General features: G+C 48.2%; 1 protein-coding gene across 3 annotated transcripts in view; it reads right to left on the minus strand.

The window, feature by feature from the left end:
• Slc39a11 (solute carrier family 39 member 11) overlaps window positions 1–17,236 on the minus strand; it is a 420,215-nt gene that overhangs the window by 60,237 nt on the left and 342,742 nt on the right. For all 3 annotated transcript variants that reach the window (XM_029545678.1, XM_029545677.1, XM_021214003.2), the window contains exon 7: window positions 4,716–4,785. In XM_029545678.1, coding sequence (XP_029401538.1) covers window positions 4,716–4,785 — 70 coding nt within the window. The remainder of the gene's footprint in view (window positions 1–4,715; window positions 4,786–17,236) is intronic.

Genomic DNA, 17,236 nt, shown 5'->3' on the forward strand with positions numbered 1-17,236 from the left:
TGCTTACATGGCACGCACTTTCAGCAGCAAGCCATCTCCTCAGGCCCCAGTCTCCAGGCTCTCAGTGTCTACGTAAAAGGGTACGTTTTTCTCAATGAGGCAATCCCGTTAACTACAAGGCATGGCAGATTTAGGTTTGTCAATTTCCCCTGATGTCTCTGGGATCCCAACCTTATATGCAGTCTCGCTGGCCTGACCTGGACTGTGTCTCCCATAGTCTGATTCTGAGAACACAGAGCCATTTGGAGGTGGCTGGTCATAAGGGTTTGATGTCTTTTTCACAGCTGTAGTTTTGCAGTCGTGATATAAAATGTGGTGCTAATTTATTCTCTTAACCGATTTCAGTGTTTTAAAAACAGTTATATTATTGTTATTGTTATTATTATTACTACTACTATTACTTGTGGTGTGAGTGTGTGTGTGTGTGTGTGTGTGTGTGTGTGTGTGTGTGTGTAGGTGGGTGGATGAGTACCTACAGAGGCCAGAAGAGATCCCTGAGTTCTGTAGAGCTGGAGTTAGAAGCAGTGACAGGCCACCTGATACAGGAGCTGGGAATTGAACTAACTCTGGTCCCCTAGATGAGCAGGAAGAGTGCTGGTAACCACTGAGCCATCTGCCCAGCCCCTTCACTTAGTTCTTCTCTGTACTTAAGTGCCTGCTTGAGGCATCATGGATTTGTGGCTAATTTCTTCCTGGCCTCCAGGATGAGATAGGGTATGTGATTTGTATTCTGCAGCCTTGAGCAGTGTGGGCCTGCGGTTTTGATACTTAGAGATATTTTACTCTGCTTTATAACCCCCTCTCCATCTGAGGTCCTGGAAGGAGGACCTTCCCCATGCAAGTTCCTGGGCCATGGAGCATTCTATAGCCCCTTATAAATGCAGGTCCTGGTCTGTATACCTGGGCTGTCTTAGCCCCAACCCCGTGGGGAAGGCCATGTTTGCATGCACTGATTCTCTCCTGGGCTTGGGGGCCACTCAACACTTTGGCTTTAGAGCCCCCTTTGCTAGTGCATGGCCGTTGTTGGTGCTCTTTGGTTCCTTTGAGAAGGCCCATCCATGCCAGCTGAGTTTACCCTGTTACTGGAAGGCTCAGAGTACCTTCCATGCTTCTTGGAAGAATTTTATACAAACTGAGTTCTTTTCAGCAGCTGGAACAGTGTGGGGAGTGCACTAGTGCCTGCTGAGGTACACATGGATGAATGAATGAGTGAGTGAGTGAATGAATGAGTGAATGAGTGAGTAAATGGGTGAATGAGTGAGTGAGTGAACAAATGAGTGAGTGAATGAGTGAATAAATGAGTGAATGAATGAGTGAATGAGTGAGTGAACAAGTGAGTGAGTGAATGAGTGAACAAATGAATGAGTGAGTGAATGATTGAATAAGTGAGTAAATGAGTGAATGGATGAATGAGTGAATGAATGAATAAGTGAGTAACTGAGTGAATGAGTGACTAAATGAGAGAATGAATGAGTGAGTGAATGAGTGAATGAATGAGTAAATGAGTGAATGAGTGAGTGAACAAGTGAATGAGTGAATAAATGAATAAGTGAATGAATAAGTGAGTACATGAGTGAATGGATGAATGAGTGAGTGAGTGAATGAGTGAGTGAGTGAATGAATAAGTGAGTGAGTGAATGAGTAAATGAGTGAATGGATGAATAAGCAAATAAGTGAGTGAGTGAATGAATGAATAAGTGAGTGAATGAGTGAATGAGTAAATGAGTGAATGGATGAATAAGCAAATGAGTGAGTGAGTGAATGAGTGAATGAATAAATAAATGAATGAATGAATGTAGATCAAGAGAGCTCAGACTCGGAATCCGCAGCTTCCAGGAGACCCTAGATGAAGCACTGGGTGAGTTCAGGCGCCTGGGAACAGACAGGGGGCAGTGGCAGAGTCCCCAGCTCAGTGGTGTAACTCACAGCCACCACACTCCACCTCCTGCTGCCCTGTCCAACACTGGTTACATCTTGATTTCACCAGCAACTCCTTTAAGAACCATGATTGTGTTTACTGTCTTACAGTTGACTACAGTCTCCGTTCCTCACAAAGAGAGAACTAACAAGTGGGGGTTGGACCTACTGTAACGTACCCTTTGAAAGTTTCGGGTGATAATCCAAGGTGGGGCCTTGGAGGGTCTCATGGCATAAGGATGCTCCTACAACCCTCTTTGCTAGACTCCATCCTCAAAAGGCCAAAAGGCCCCATATGACAAGACAACCAGAAGTCACCTCCCTCGAGCTTAACTGCACAGACAGAAGGCCTGACCATGGGCTTGCTTTGGCCTCTACATCACTATCTCCTGCCCCATCATCAGATCATCAGATCATCAGGCTCTCCTCCCTGCAACTGTGGCAGCCAAAGGGACAGATTCTCACGGACTCACGGGCCATGACCTTTCTTCCCATGAGAGGGATATTGGAGTTGATATCAAGATGTCATGGGGGTGTGGTGCCACCCGACAGTGCCTGGGGCTTGGCTGTCATTTACAGGCACACTGATCTCATGGGGCTCATGTGCTCTCTCATGCTCTGGGAGAGCCTGGCCTTTGAATTCTCATAAGGTTGCCTCCCCAGGGCTTCAGACCCAGGGACACTGTTTGACCCTGGAGGGTCTCATGGTCTGATGAAGTCAAGTCCAATTTGGCTCTGCCCGGGGGGTGGGGGGGGTAGAGAGCCAAGCCTGCCCTATCCCAGGACTTGGGAGCAGGGCAGTCTGTGGGATATCATCATTAGCCCTTGGTTCTTTGTGTGTGTGTGTGTGTGTGTGTGTGTGTGTGTGTGATATCCCTTACATTCTAAAGGCCCTCCCTCCCTTCCTTCTTTTCTGCCTGCCTGCCTTCTCGACTGTTTTTCCTCCCTTCCTTTCTTCCTTTCATCTTCCCTCCCTCCTTCCCTCTCTCCCTCCCTCTTTTCCCTTCCTTCCTCCCTTCTTCCATTCACTGTCTCATTTGACTTTTACAAAAGGCATCATTCTCACCATGATGCTACAGTGAAAATGGCTTAGTCCAAGAGGAAGGAGCTAAGTCCAGGACACACTTCAACCTAGAACCTGCCAGTGCCCCTCGCGTGGTTGGGGCTTCATGGAACAAACACACTTCCTAACACATAGACTTAGTGTTAGACAGTGAGGGCATTTAACCCACAGGGCTCTACTGCATCTGGGGACACAGATACGAAGACAGATGTGGCCCCGGTCCTCCAGTTGTGTACAAAGGACTTGTGCAAAGATGGCAAAAGGTTAACAAGGGAAATTCCCCCTGATATCCCTGGCCAGTAGACACAGGGTTGGTCCTCGCAGGAAGGGTACAGGGTGTGGGATGGGGAGAGAATAGCTTGGTGCTGGACCATCTGAATGCAGTGGTAGGTACTCTGGCCCATCTGACTTGAATTGTGTGTGCATGGTGTGTACCCGTGCGTGTGGAGACCTGAAGACCTCAGGCTGTTGTTCCCCAGCCACTGTCCACCGTTTTGTTTTTGAGACAGGGTGCCTCCTTGGCCTGAGGCTGGCTGGAGGGCTAGGCCCAGGGATCCTCCTGTCTCTGCCTCCTCGGAACCAGGATTGTCAGTACGTACCACATTGCCTAGCTTCTCTGCTCTCTAGGTTCTGGGGACCAGATCTTCATTCTTGTACAGGAGGCATTTTAGGGACTGAGCTATTTCTCCAGCCCTTAAGTTACTCGTGAATCCCGGTGTCTACAGCGAGTACCTTAGACTCCCTCAACGCTCACCATCCCCAGCCATCTCCATCCTCGTTCCCAGTTGTCCTTGTAACTTTGGTCCTCTAGAGGCAGCCGTGATTGTGGCCCTCAGATGAGAGGCCAGATCCTGTTGACCTCCAGCCTGGAGGACGGAGAGGTCACAGCTACGAAAGTGTGGGTGGGCCTTGCGGGGCTTACCACAGGAGGTCTGAATGACATCATGTGAATGAATTAGGTGAGAGGAAGAAGGCCTGATGCTCTAGAGAAGGAGAGGGAAAATTGGACGGCGACGGTGACAGTGGGCTTAGCTTGGCTGGCGGATGGCGAGAGGGTAGAAGGTGACCCCAAGAGAGTCACCCAAGGACAGTGACGGTAAAGCTAAAGAGATGCATGTGCAGAGACACATGAAGGCGGGCGGCCCTGGAGGAAGGAGCTCAGGTTTAGGCTGGAGCTGGAGACGGGCATCACGAGCAAGTGGATGGAAAATCCACCACGGGGATGGAGGAGGATGCCCAGAGGATGCCCAGGGAGTGTGTGTGGCATGAAGAGAGGATGCTTCAGGGACAGACTTCTGGATGCTGACATTGAAGACTGGGCCAGTGTGTGAGAAACAGGCAAGGGAGCCTTCTGGGAAGGCAGTCTAAAAATGGGGAGACCAGGAAACTCCACTGACGGGGGAAAAGGATTTCTGGAAGGAAGGAGCCATTCAGAGCATGGATCGATCACCACCCATGCTAACCCTTCTCCTCAGTCTTTATACATCTCATGCCCTTAAGTACAGCATGCAACTGTATCTTGGTTTCCTTGGTTACCCGTGAGCCACCTCCCGTGAGAAAGTCGGCACAAGCCTGCTTCTCCGACTGAGTACTTCACTCACACATGAACTTCCTCTAGACAGGCTGAGGGTGCTTAGCAACCCTGTGCCAACAGCCGGCCCAGGTGCCAAGTGCAGAGACCAGAGGGGTGTGAGGCCCACGTTCCAAGCCCCATGCGATGCGATCGATGGCTTACCTGGCACTCTCGAAGGTAGCAGATGCAGTCTTTTCTACTGCTCCAAATCCTACGCCAACAGCAAGACCCTCTGAAATAGACAAAGACGCAGAGATTAGGAATCATGTCCAATGAGGAACATAGATTGCCATCCGTGTATCTGGTAGGGCTGCTTTAGGCTGCAAGTAACAGAAAATCAATGTAACAGTGATATTTATAGTACAGCCTCAAAAACTCCAGTCTGCCTCCTCTTTGATGTGTGTATGAGAGAGAGAGAGAGAGAGAGAGAGAGAGAGAGAGAGAGAGAGAGAGAGAGAAAACAAACGCTAATATAGATGGCCAACATGATATGATTTAGAATTCCCATGGAAACAAATCTCTGAGTATATCTGTGAGGCATTATTCCTCCTCCTCCTCCTCCTCCTCCTCCTCCTCCTCTTCCTCTCTTCTCCTTTTTTTTTAAAGACAAAGTCTCTCTGATGCCTGAGGCTCCTGCCACCATGCCAGCCTCTGAACTGTATCCATGCAAGAAGCCAGGAGAAAGCTAGAACCTTTCCTTTAACCGATGTCTGTCTCACACCTGGAGGAGACAAGCCACCCTGATGTTATTGCACCTGTATCTCCTGGACCAGAGCAAGAACTGGTACCCATGGTAACATCCTCCAGTGGAGGAGGTGAAGCTCCTGAGATCCGAGCAGGAAGAATTCCTACTTGTCTGGGATAAGACCAAGGGCTTTTTGGGCTACACTGGGACATTTTATTTTATTTGAATGAGAAAGACACAGTCTACTGAGTGAGAGGAGCTGGTGTTCTTCAGGATTCACTGTTCCTGTGAATGACTTGTTTCTTTCTTTGAGCTCTGTTCAGTTGAGGGGGGTCAAAGACACAGGGACAGAGTTCACTTGAGACCCAGTATGGTTCAGCAAGATGCTATCCTTGGGATTTGAAGCCTAACAACCCTGCTAAGACATCAATGGCTCCTTGTGTCGTTGCAAGTCACCTGTTTGAGAATTTGGAATTCTGCTTTCTCACCCAATATCTTAACCCTAGCGTAGAGAGTTCTAGGACATTTCAAAGTCGAGGAAATATGGAGCGTCTGAAGAAGTCACGTGCTTGGAGGGGAGGGTTTCTGCCTAAGGCCGCACAGCTGCATGGGGGCTTCTTAGCCTTGGATCCCCAGAACACATCCTATATATAACAGCAGGCCATGGTGGAAGGAAGGCAGCTAAGTCAAGGCCAGGGCCACCAGATTGTTCCATATTGATTTTGATTTTTACCATTGAGGAGGGAATCCAGGGTCCTGCCGATGCTAGGCAAGCCCTCTACCTATGAGCTGTACACCTGGTCCTCAAAACTGATTTTATTCAAACTTCATTCATGGGGCTAGAGGGATGGATGGCTCGGGCGGTTTAGAGCACTTGTGGCTCTTGCAAAGGACCCAGGTTTGATTCCCAGTACCCTCATGGTGGCTCACAACAGTCTATATAATTCCAGTTCCCCACTTGTCAAGTGTTTCCTCCATGATGTTAATGGTTTCCCACTAGGGCCTTGCTTCAAAACCCTCATCCTTTGGAGTTCTTTTCCTTAGGAAGTGGGGGTGGGGGGCTGACTACCCTCAGTATGCCAGGCTTATACGTGAATTATAGTCAGGGACTGTCATCTCTGGGCAAAAGTGACAGGGTGCTGTCTCAGTTACGTTCTGGTTCTGAGAGCCAGAGTTTGGGCCCCCACAGCTATGTCTTCTACCTCTTCTCTTCCAGATGTTCCCACCAGGAGCGCAAGCCACAATCCCAGGCCTAGGGGCTAGACATATGGGATGTTAATATCTTCCTGATGTGTCTGAAGCTTCCGTGGGGGCAGGCAGGGGTGGACTTACTACCCGAGTGTCAGCTGCCGCCCAGGCAGGCTGCAAGGAGGATGGCCAAGGTTCTGAGTAGCCTCTTTCTGCAGAATCGCCCACACTACACTCATGAGAAAACAAGTTGCTGCCCCCAGCCAGCCTTCAACTTAATGCCACCCGGAGCTTACTAAACAGTTGTCCTCTGCCAGGGGTTACACCAACACACCTGAGATGCCCAACCCATTCCCATCGGTGACACTGAATTTTCGAGACAAGGATCTTCCGGGGACCTCTGGCCAGCTGGGGCAGGTGTCAAAAGTTGGGAAGGGACTAAGCCTTTTATTGACCCCAGTCTTGCATTTTTCCCTTTTGGGAGGAATATTGTATTTTAAAGCCATAAACAACAGCTGTTCGGTTCCTCTGTTAATGTTTTTCTTTTCTAATTAGTCATTTTAATGTAAATCACAGAGCAGCCTAAAGCAATGGCACATAAGTTAATAAGCAAAATTATCCCCACCGCCCCACCCCCAACCCTGGAGAGGGGCTCAGCACAAAGCCCCAGCACTTAGACATAAGCACCCTCACTGATGGGATGGGACAAAGGCTGAGCAAAGTGACCCAGCTGTGGTGGGGTGGGGACTGGCCTTGAAGCCATGTCACCACCATCTGTTACCATTCCCAGAATGCCATTTGATACCCAGTTGGCTGCCTGGGGTCACGGTTTTTTGTTTGTTTGTTTGTTTTTGTTTTCCAGTGGATGTGGCATGGCTCTGTGGGCAGCAAAGACCAGCTTCTACAGCTCCATTCCCTACAAAATGAATGCTTCATCTCCCAGCATGCTAGGCACCTAAGGCAGGCCACCAGCGGGGGAGGGGGGCGCCCACTAGAGAGACGACTTTCCGTGATGGTTTCCAAAGTGGCATGCCGTTCCTTCCTGTTCTCTTGCAGGCAGACCCAAGAAGGGAGACACAATGCTAGCTCCGGCTTCCACAAGACTGAGTAAGGGAGAGGGGTGGGGAATGAGGGAGGGAAGAGGGAGAGAGGTGGGGAATGAGGGAGGGAAGGTTTCTGTTGCTGTGGTCAAAGATCGCAAGTGATCCACAGGAGTCGGTGGGACGAGAAGCTAAGATGGATCACGTGTGCAGAAAGAACGTAGATTAGAGAATCACAGATGGAAGGAGGGAACCTATGGTGGGGAAGGGGGGGGAGTTAAAAAACTTGATCTCTTCCCCCAGGTGTTCCACCAGAGATGCAAATGAGGAAGGTAATTAAGACAAGATGCCCATGTGCCTGGAATATCATTAGTAAGCGGCTGCCATTAGTTCCATACAAAGAGAGGAGATGAATTGCCTGGACTGGTAAGGTTGGCTGGGCTGCAGGGGAGGCCCCTTGGAAGACAAGCTGAGCAACGACCAACTGAAGCTGCTGTAGCCACCACAGCCTTCCTCTGGGACAGGAATGAGGCCGGCTGCCTGCCTCTTGCCAGGTATGGTATCCTTACTGGGGCTCAGGCATCATGGCGAGAGAGGGGTCAGAAAGCTGCGTTGTAAGAGCCACAGGTGGTGGGTGGCTGGAAGGAAAATTCAGAGAAGCTGCATAAATCAGTTCACAGTAATTGAGACATGCATAAGAGCTACAAAATCCCAGCCCCAGCGTGTGTGAGTGTAGGGGGAGGGGGAGGCATATGTGAGGGGGGAGGGGAGGCATGACATCTCACCCTAGCTAAAGAGCTATTGCCATTTGATAGCTGGTGGGAGAAGCAGAGTCTGTTTTCTTTAGGGGTGTGGTCCCTGGTGGGTAAAGCACCCTCCAATGAAGACCACACATCCAAGAGTACATGGGCAATACAAACTGTTTCTGATGGGGTTTTTAAATGGGGAGAGGGGGATGAAAATAGTAGAGTGGGTAGGGAAGGCAGGATTGATCTGGGGGGAGTTGGGCAATGAGGTCAATACCATCAAAATGACCATACAACATTCTCAAAGAACTTTTTAAAAATGAGAGAGAAAGAGAGAGGGGGGGAAAGAATAATGTAGGGCCTTTGACCAAAACAGACCCAACCTTGGCTCCCACTCCATTACTTAAGGTTCTCACAGAATTGAAAAGCAGGTGATGTGGCTTTCCTTACAGAGTGGTCTTGTTAATGGAAACTGACCTCGGGGCGCTTAGAATTGGCTAAAATGCACTACGGCTCATAAGCGGTGCTTCAGACATTGTAGAAACTCCACCTCTCTTGCTCCCAGTGATCAGCACATCCAACAAAAGTTCAGGGTATTCCAGAACATTCTAGGCAGCTAAGTACATGGTAAAAGAAAAAAGCTAAGTAGATGGTATCAAAGTCAAGGAAAAAGAAAGTGTCCTTTCTTCCTGCTGTAGGCTCCACTGGCCCTTGGTTTTAAGGGCATGGATAGTTTGCAAGTCTTTCTTGGCAGTCTTCTGGACATCAGCAGCTGTGTGACTTCAGCTTTGACAGATGTCTTAGTCGTAGTGGGCTGCTCTAACAAAACACCACAGACTGAGAGGTGCAGAAAGGAAAGGAGTTTCCATCTCCCACTTCTGAAGGGTGGAAGGACCAGGGTCATGGTGCCAGCAGATTTCACATCAGAGGAGGGATGCCCTCCTGATTCCTAAATGGAGCCTCCCCCAAGGCTTCTGAAATGGAACATTCTCATCCCAGTGTGATGAGACCAGGGACAAGGACTAGAGAGCTGTCATATCCCCCTCTGGACTCTACATGGGGCTCACACTGCTCAGGAATAGTCCCCTCAGTTGGCTTCCCACGGGAACAATGCCAGGGCCCATAGTCACCGAGGGCTCAGTGTCTCCTCTGTGTGCTGATGTGAAGCCACAGCTCAGGTCCTGCCCTTAAGTCTTCCCACTGTGTGCAATTCATCCTCCAGCTGAGCCTTCAGTCTAAGTGTGCAACATGTTAGATCTAGAACTTATGGCCAGAAAATGTCAACACAAAGGCCACACAGGAAATGAGGGGGAGCCGCTGCTGCTCGGCCTCCTCAATTAAGATTAAGGCAACAGCTAACATTTGCTGGGGAGGCTTCATAAATATTAAACACGGCCACCACCAGCAAATGCTGCCACCACTAGCAATGACAACAAGCCCCAGGGGTGGAATAGGGCGACTTGAAATGGACAGACTGAAGCCTACTGTGGGGGTGTGACAGAGAACATGGTTACACTATAGCTAGAAAATCTGGGACTAGAATAAAGAATTATCTTGAAGAATGTCAGTCAAGGTTGTCTTTCTGATCTGTTCCACACAATACACAATGTATGCACTGCACACACACACACACACACACACACACACACACACACACGGCAGCCTAAGGTCAGAGCCTTGTGACTACACAGACAGCCCCTCTGGGTGGCACAGTGAGGGATCATTAAATGACTATTAGATGTGTTGGAACAGGGGGACTCATTTATGGTTTTGTAATTTCTATAGCCCTGGCCTGAAGAAGATGAAAAGAAAGGATTTGTTTTTAACCTCCCTGGAGGACTCTTGAATAAAATTAGACCCTGGCAGTTCCTTCAAGATGATGAATAACCTAAGATCCAGGTTCATTTATCATGCCCTGGACTTGACTTGCATCCCAGCATGCTAAGAATCCAGGCTGGAAAACAATATGAAGCCTCCATCACTACTTTGCATTGCTATCCTAAGGTGAGGCAGCGACCCAAACATGTCTGGGGGTAAGGAAGGGCATCTTTTCTTACAAGTATCAGTATTTCACAGGGAGATTTACAGTGGGGGCAAAGAAACCCCCTGCCTCCCACAGCTCCTCTCCACAGTTTGTTGGTGCTGGCCTGCCAGGTTGCAGCCAGCCTTCTTTCTCCTCAAGGTGGCCCCATGTAGACATGGTCTTGCTGGTCGTGCCAAGGTGAAGTCTGAGAGACTTGCACAATGGCGTCAACTCAAGGCTTAAGGGGAACCGATGGGCCACCAAAAGGTGAAGATAGTTTCTGGAACCCTGAATTTCAAGGGACAGGGCATTTAATGGGGAGCTGTCCAGCATGATCCCAACACCCAGAGGAACTGGGGGAGGGGTAGAACTCAGACAGCTATGGAGGTCATAGACCATGAAGAGATCAAACCGCTACTGGCTGGAAGTGTCATGCTTACTGCCTAGCTTTTCTAGTGTTAGAAGTGTGTGGGAGTCCTGGTCCCATGGATAGCAATCTACACAGCCAACTCCAGAGTCCCGGGCACTCAGGTGAGCCCTGGAGACACAGGGACCTTGAGGATGCCGTGTTGTTCTCTCTGCTGTGCCCAGCACCAGTCTCAGATTGTTTCTTCTGCGCAGACCCTCATTAGCATTCTTGCTGTGCCCACTGCTACCAGCTCCATATATCTGAACCCCATTTCTCGGGATTACTTCTGAGACTCAAGGGCACATACAAAAAAATGCTTCATTTTACATTCTCGTTAGAAACTAACAGAGTCACACAATAGTTACACAAGCTGCTATTTCTTTTTAAAGGTAAGATAGTTTGTATGTTTCGAAAGAGATGAATCTGATTGTATGTGGAAGGAGAAGATGGAGCCCAGGATATCTTCCCTTTTAAAAAATGGTATTTTATTAATCCTTTGAGAATTTTATACAATGCATATATTTTGATTATATCCATTCTCATTCCCTCCAACACCTCTATATTTCCTGAAGCTATCGTGTACTTGAACCACAGAACATGGAGAGATCAGGCTGTACTGGCCCTGAAGCCCCAGCCTAACTGGCTGGCTTTCGGGATGCCAGAAGGCACTACGATGTATGATGCTACTGGGGATGCAGAAGGCGCTACGATGTATGATGCTACTGGGGAGACAAGTTATCATCAGCTAGACTCCGATGTGAGCCCCGTGAACTACAAAGTGACTTGCCTGACAGGATATGTCTACTGGTACAGTGGTGGCATTAATGTTATGGCAGCCACTTTAAGAATGGAACTAAGGCCTGCACCAAGAGATGGGACCCATATCTGGCACCATTAACCAGTCATTTGATCTCCCGGGAATTCCCAGGCTGACAACTGCCTGGCCTTTACCCGGTGTGGGAGACATAACTCCCCTCATACTTAAAAAGTGCTATTATCCAGATTTATTCCTGTTCGTTTGCATCTACTTTGTACACACTGACTGAGATATCTTATAAAGGCCTGGAATAGATTGTGGATGCCAGCAATAAGAAAATAACCTTGGAGAAATTACAGTAAATACTGGAGATCCCAGAAGAAAAGCAAATGTCTAGATGTTAAAGAGGAAAGTGTTAGACGGGGTATACAGACTAAAAAAAGCTCTTGGGTTAGAGAGATGGCTCGGTGAGTAAGTGTTTACAGCTCAACTGTGAGTTTGAGTCCTGAAATCCACAGGTACCGTGACACGCATTATGTAATTCCAGTTCTGGGGAGGCAGAGACAGGCGATGCCTGGGTCTGTATGGTTAAGCAGGCTAATAATGGGTGAGCCCCAGATCCAAGAGAGAGACCCTGTACCCTCCCCCTACCCGTACCCCCCCAAAAAAAACCAGGATGAACAGAACCTGAGGTTGACCTCTAGCCTGAACATGCATGTGTACTTCCACACAACAAACTGTACACCTCTTTACACAATAAACTGTTGGTGACCACCATACGCAAAACAGAAAAAAATATATGCATCAAGTATTAAGTCTGGCTCAAGATTTCCCCAAGCAAACCACTGGAAGTGTAGATGAAGAAAAGCCAGCGCGGCTTCATCCTCGGCGACATTTCCAATGAACAACATCCTTTTGATTGGATTTTATCTGAGAGGAGAACAGGAAAGGAGAAAAATTAAGTCCCACGTGTCTGGGCTGCTTTCGGGCTCTGAATTCTCACAGTGGCATGCCGATACTCGATTTTTAAAAAGTGGTGACATCAGGGCACAGTGAAATGAATTCATAACTGCCCAACCGACTGTTCTCAGTAGGTGTATAACAATGGGTTTATGTGTCCCGAGAGGAGATGGGCGGAATGAAGCCAGCAAGGCTGCTGTTGTCCATTCATCATTAACATCAACAGGAGCACAAAGCCAAGAACACAAAGGAGGCCAGCAGAGCTAACACACTAAAACTGCCAGGGATGGAGGAGCTACATCAAACCTACATGTGGCATTTAAGCAAAGGTGCTGTGCAGGCTGGTGAGGTGGCTTAGCGTCTGTCACTGAGCCTGATGAAGGACTCGAATGGTAGAAGGAAAGAACTAGCTCCTAAAAGCTGCCCTCTGACCTCCACATGTGCACTCCTCCCTTGGCAGCAAAGTAATAAACAAATAATTGTAAAATAAATAGAAAGAAACAGAATGTAACCTTGTAGATTTAGAACCAATCAGGAGGAGCTTATGAGAAGCCCTTGCTCATCATTAGCTACCTGCACAAACCTTGTGGTAGGAATTCCCACTCTAGGGATAGTTAGTGTAGGCAAAAACAGGATCTCAAAACAAACAAACAAACAAACAAACAACCCTGTCAAAACAGAGAGAAGAAGAAGATTTCACTGCCGACATGAATTCTGCTGGGTATGTAGACTACATACTAAGTATTTGATGAGAAGGTTCTATCAAATGTATATATGTCACAAATGCAGATCTATATTCATATTCATGTTTATATACCTATTGACATGTATATATGTATATACATGTATATATGTAAGTATCAATATTTGCATGTGCCTATCTCTATAGTGTTAATGTATGTTTAGATACATTATATAGATTATTATATAGATATAGAAAGGCAAATACATATGTATCCACACGTGTACATAGCACATATTTATGTGTGTGCACATGTATATAAGATAGACATCTATAGCCATTGGGTGAATCTGTCAGAGGTACATGAGGAATATAAGCCTCCAGTTTCTTTGGTTAAGGGGTTCTGCTGAGATTCTAGTTTGACAAATCTCACAGTCTATGGAGTTTTCATGGCACTTGACACCTGAGCATGTGCTGATTAGGAAAGACATCAGGGGAAGGGGGGTGGAAACCATCTGCAGTGTGCAGAGAGCCCATCTGATATGGCCAAGTCTGCAGTTTCCTCTTGTTTCAGAAGTGGGCCTGGGGCATGAAGACAAAGACAATTTTGGTCTCTGGGGGGACTTGGAGCAGTCCCAGGGCAGCTAATCACAGCCAGTGTCCAATTTTAGTTGCCTACCCACCCCAGCAGTGATCCTTCCTTCACGTGCTAAAGAAGTCTCCCCCACTGTGAAGTCACTTAAAGGAAGCCTGGGATGTCTGCACAGCTGACTCCATCAGCACAGGATGCACCTCTCCATCTCTACGGAAAGTGAGAGTGGATCAAGGAAGGAAGTCAGCCACAGGGCATCCACTCTGACTGGTATCCCAGACCCCGATCTGCAGGAGCCTCAAATCAACACCCTCCCTAGGGAGGCTGCATTCCCCACACCGCCTACCACGACACCTGCAGCACAGTCGGTCCCTGGTTTGGAGCTTCTTCACCCTTATCAGCTCTTTCCCGCTAATACAAACTTTAGGGCACATGCCCCAGTTAAGACTATCCAATATGGGAAAATAAATCTTGTCTATCCAATCTTTTGCACAGTTCCAATTTTCAATCCCTGTTAAGAATTTCAGAGTAAGATCTTAAAGGAAATGGAGGGAACGGCCTGGGGGTGCAGGTGTGGCTGTGGAGTAACTTGCTAGTTTTTTTGGTACTGTATTTCATATTTTTCAAATATTAACCTTCCAACCACCATGGAATGTAAATATGATCAATCTTTAAAAATAAGAAGCTAGAGCCCCATAAAAGTTACCTGACTTTTGGGGTGTGCATACAATGTCTGGCAGCCATGTCTGCTGAGCCCCAATTTTCTACTCTTCTCACTTGTCTAAGACTGATGACCAGCTATTGATGAGTTTGCTTCGGGAGGGTTTTAACCAGGGTCCAGGTCAACCATCACCCTGCAAGGTGCAATCAAATGTAACTTGCATTTGCATTATGCAACTGAAGAACAGGAGGAAGCAGGCCAGAGAAAGAAGGGCAGGCTGGGGCTTCCATCGTCAGGGACCAGGGCTCCATACTCCTCCTGTGAGGACAGAGGGGTCCCTGGATGCTGAGTTCCCCACTGTAGAAGCCAAGTGACACTTGGATCTGGACTCTGCTGTAGAACTGTTCAACATGATACTTCTTTCCACCACAGATGAATGGCCAGCCATGATTTAGAGGCAACCCCAACTTCATCTGAGTGGCTCATGCTGTTCCCATTCACTCCTGATTACAGTAGGTATTCAGACCTTTGAGGCTCATTTAGACTACAGTTCACTTGAGAAGAAATTAAAGACCTCCAGTGGGTGAACACTTTGTTTTCCAGGGTAATTTATGACTCAAAAACCTCAGTACAGATTCTCCTAGACCAGGGTGAGCCTCCCTGTCTTAGTCAGGGTTTCTATTCCTGCACAAAACCTCATGACCAAGAAGCAAGTTGGGGAGGAAAGGGTTTGTTCAGCTTACATTTCCATACTGCTGTTCATCACCAAGGAAGTCAGGCCTGGAACTCAAGCAAGTCAGGAAGCAGGAGTTGATGCAGAGGCCATGGAGGGATGTTCCTTACTGGCTTGCTTCCCCTGGCTGGCTTAGCTTGCTTTCTTATAGAACCCAGGACCACCACCCCAGGGATGGCACCACCCACAAGGGGACCTCCCTCTGTTGATCACTAATTGAGAAAAATGCCTTACAGCTGGATCTCATGGAGGCATTTCCTCAAGGGAGGCTCCTTTCTTTGTGATAACTCCAGCTTGGGTCAGGCTGACACACAAAACCGGCCAGTACACTCCCAGTGTGGTGAAGAATCACACTCAGGAAACCTTTTCCTTCCTCGTTCTTCTCCAGCATCTCCAGATGAAATTCCATGTTCGAGTGTGAAAATCTTGATTTCAACTCTCCAGGATTTAGAATTGCAAACCTCCAGGCATGCCTTTGAGGAGGCTTCTAGATTAGGCTGAGGTGGAATATCCACCCTAAGTGACCCCAACACCACTCCATGGGCCGGATTCCTGGGATCTCTTTCTCCTTCTCCTGCTCTCTGTCTCTCTCCCTCAGTTACCTCCATCTCTGTGTGTGTCTTTCTCTGTCTCTGTCTCTGTGAATTTCTCTCTGTCTCTCTGTCTGTCTTTCTCTCCCCACTTCCTACCAGCATTCATTCATCTTTCTCTGCTTCCCAACCTGGCCAGCTGCTTCAGGCTCGTGCCTTCCTCATCAAGACGGACTGTAGTCCTTCCAACTGGGAGCCAAAGTGGACTGTAGTCCTTCCAACTGGGAGCCAAGGGAGTCCTTCCTTCTCACCTTGCTCTTGTTGGGTGTTTCTCACAGTGATGAGGAAGCAACTAAGAGGTCACTGGAGACACTGCTGTGGGCACTAGAAACATTAAGAAGAGTTCTGTGGCAAATGTTGGGGCTCATCACACGAAGTCATACCTAACTGACCACTCCAATGCTGTGGAGTGAACGGGGCTCACATTTCCTAAGGAAAATGCTCTACCACGGAGTTATGCCTCTATCCTACAGCCATTTTTTGGAGGGGTGGGGGATTAAACACAGAGCTTCAGGCATGCTGGGCAAATGTTTTCCCTCTGAGCTACATCCCTAGGCTACACAACCATTATTTTAAAATCATAAGATCAAAATCTCATGTAGCACCACGTAATGGTGTTGACTGTACTCTTGAAGGGTCAGAAACCCACCAGAACATTCCACAGCCTCAGATCCGCAGCAGTGAAGAAACCTGCCAAGCTCTGTTCCTCTTGTTTGACAAGAGGACTCTTGTATTAAACACCACCAGTTAACACCTTATGAAGAAGCCTGCTCTTTGTGGGGACTTGTTTTGGGAGACATTGCCTGGGAGAACTCAGATAATTAAGAGTTTTCTGAGCTGTTCAGAGCCATCCTCCCTCTCCTCTGCATAAACCGCATAAAATAAAATTCACTCATCCTGGGGTTGTGCTCAGGCATTCAACTCACAAATGATTATTAAGAGCCTCCTCGGTGCTAGACTCGGGCTCAGAACTGAGGACTCGCTGAAGCATGGGGGTTCTGAAGAAAGAGACAGGATGGAGAGGCCAGCTTGGCATGAAGGAGCAACCATGGGCTTTCTGTAAGGTCTCTGTTTTGAACCAGGGATCAGAGGTTGAAGATCAGAGCCCCATTCATGCACCCACTAAGGCAAATACAGGTCCTCAGCCTACATTCATCCCAGGAAGCTCTTGCCGGCCCCAGGCCAATGTGATTACCATCCGCTGCCTGTCTCATCCTCTTCTACCTTAATAGAGCAGCACTTGGTTTATTCACCTTCGTGTGGGTCCAGGGCCTGCTTTCTTTCATGCTGGTACTATGGTGTCACACGGTTCAACATTAGAATTCAAAGACCGGGTGCAGTGGGGTCACTAACCAGCCTCAGACACATGACTATTCCCTGGTCCTTTCTCTCCTTCTCTGAATCCTTCAGATGTGGCTTAGAAGTTGCAAGCAGCCAAGGGAGGGGCTGCCTGTAAGGATGGACTCCTGGGAGAGAGGGGTGACAGGGCCATCCTCTGCAGTTTTCATCCCAGGCTCCCAGCAGGCAGAGGCAGAGGCAGAGGCAGAGGCAGAGGCAGAGGCAGAGGCAGAGGCAGAGGCAGAGGCAGAGGCAGAGGCAGAGGCAGAGGCAGAGGCA

The sequence above is a fragment of the Mus pahari genome, chromosome 14 (assembly GCF_900095145.1).
Source record: "Mus pahari chromosome 14, PAHARI_EIJ_v1.1, whole genome shotgun sequence".
In the NCBI taxonomy this organism is placed as follows: domain Eukaryota; kingdom Metazoa; phylum Chordata; class Mammalia; order Rodentia; family Muridae; genus Mus; species Mus pahari.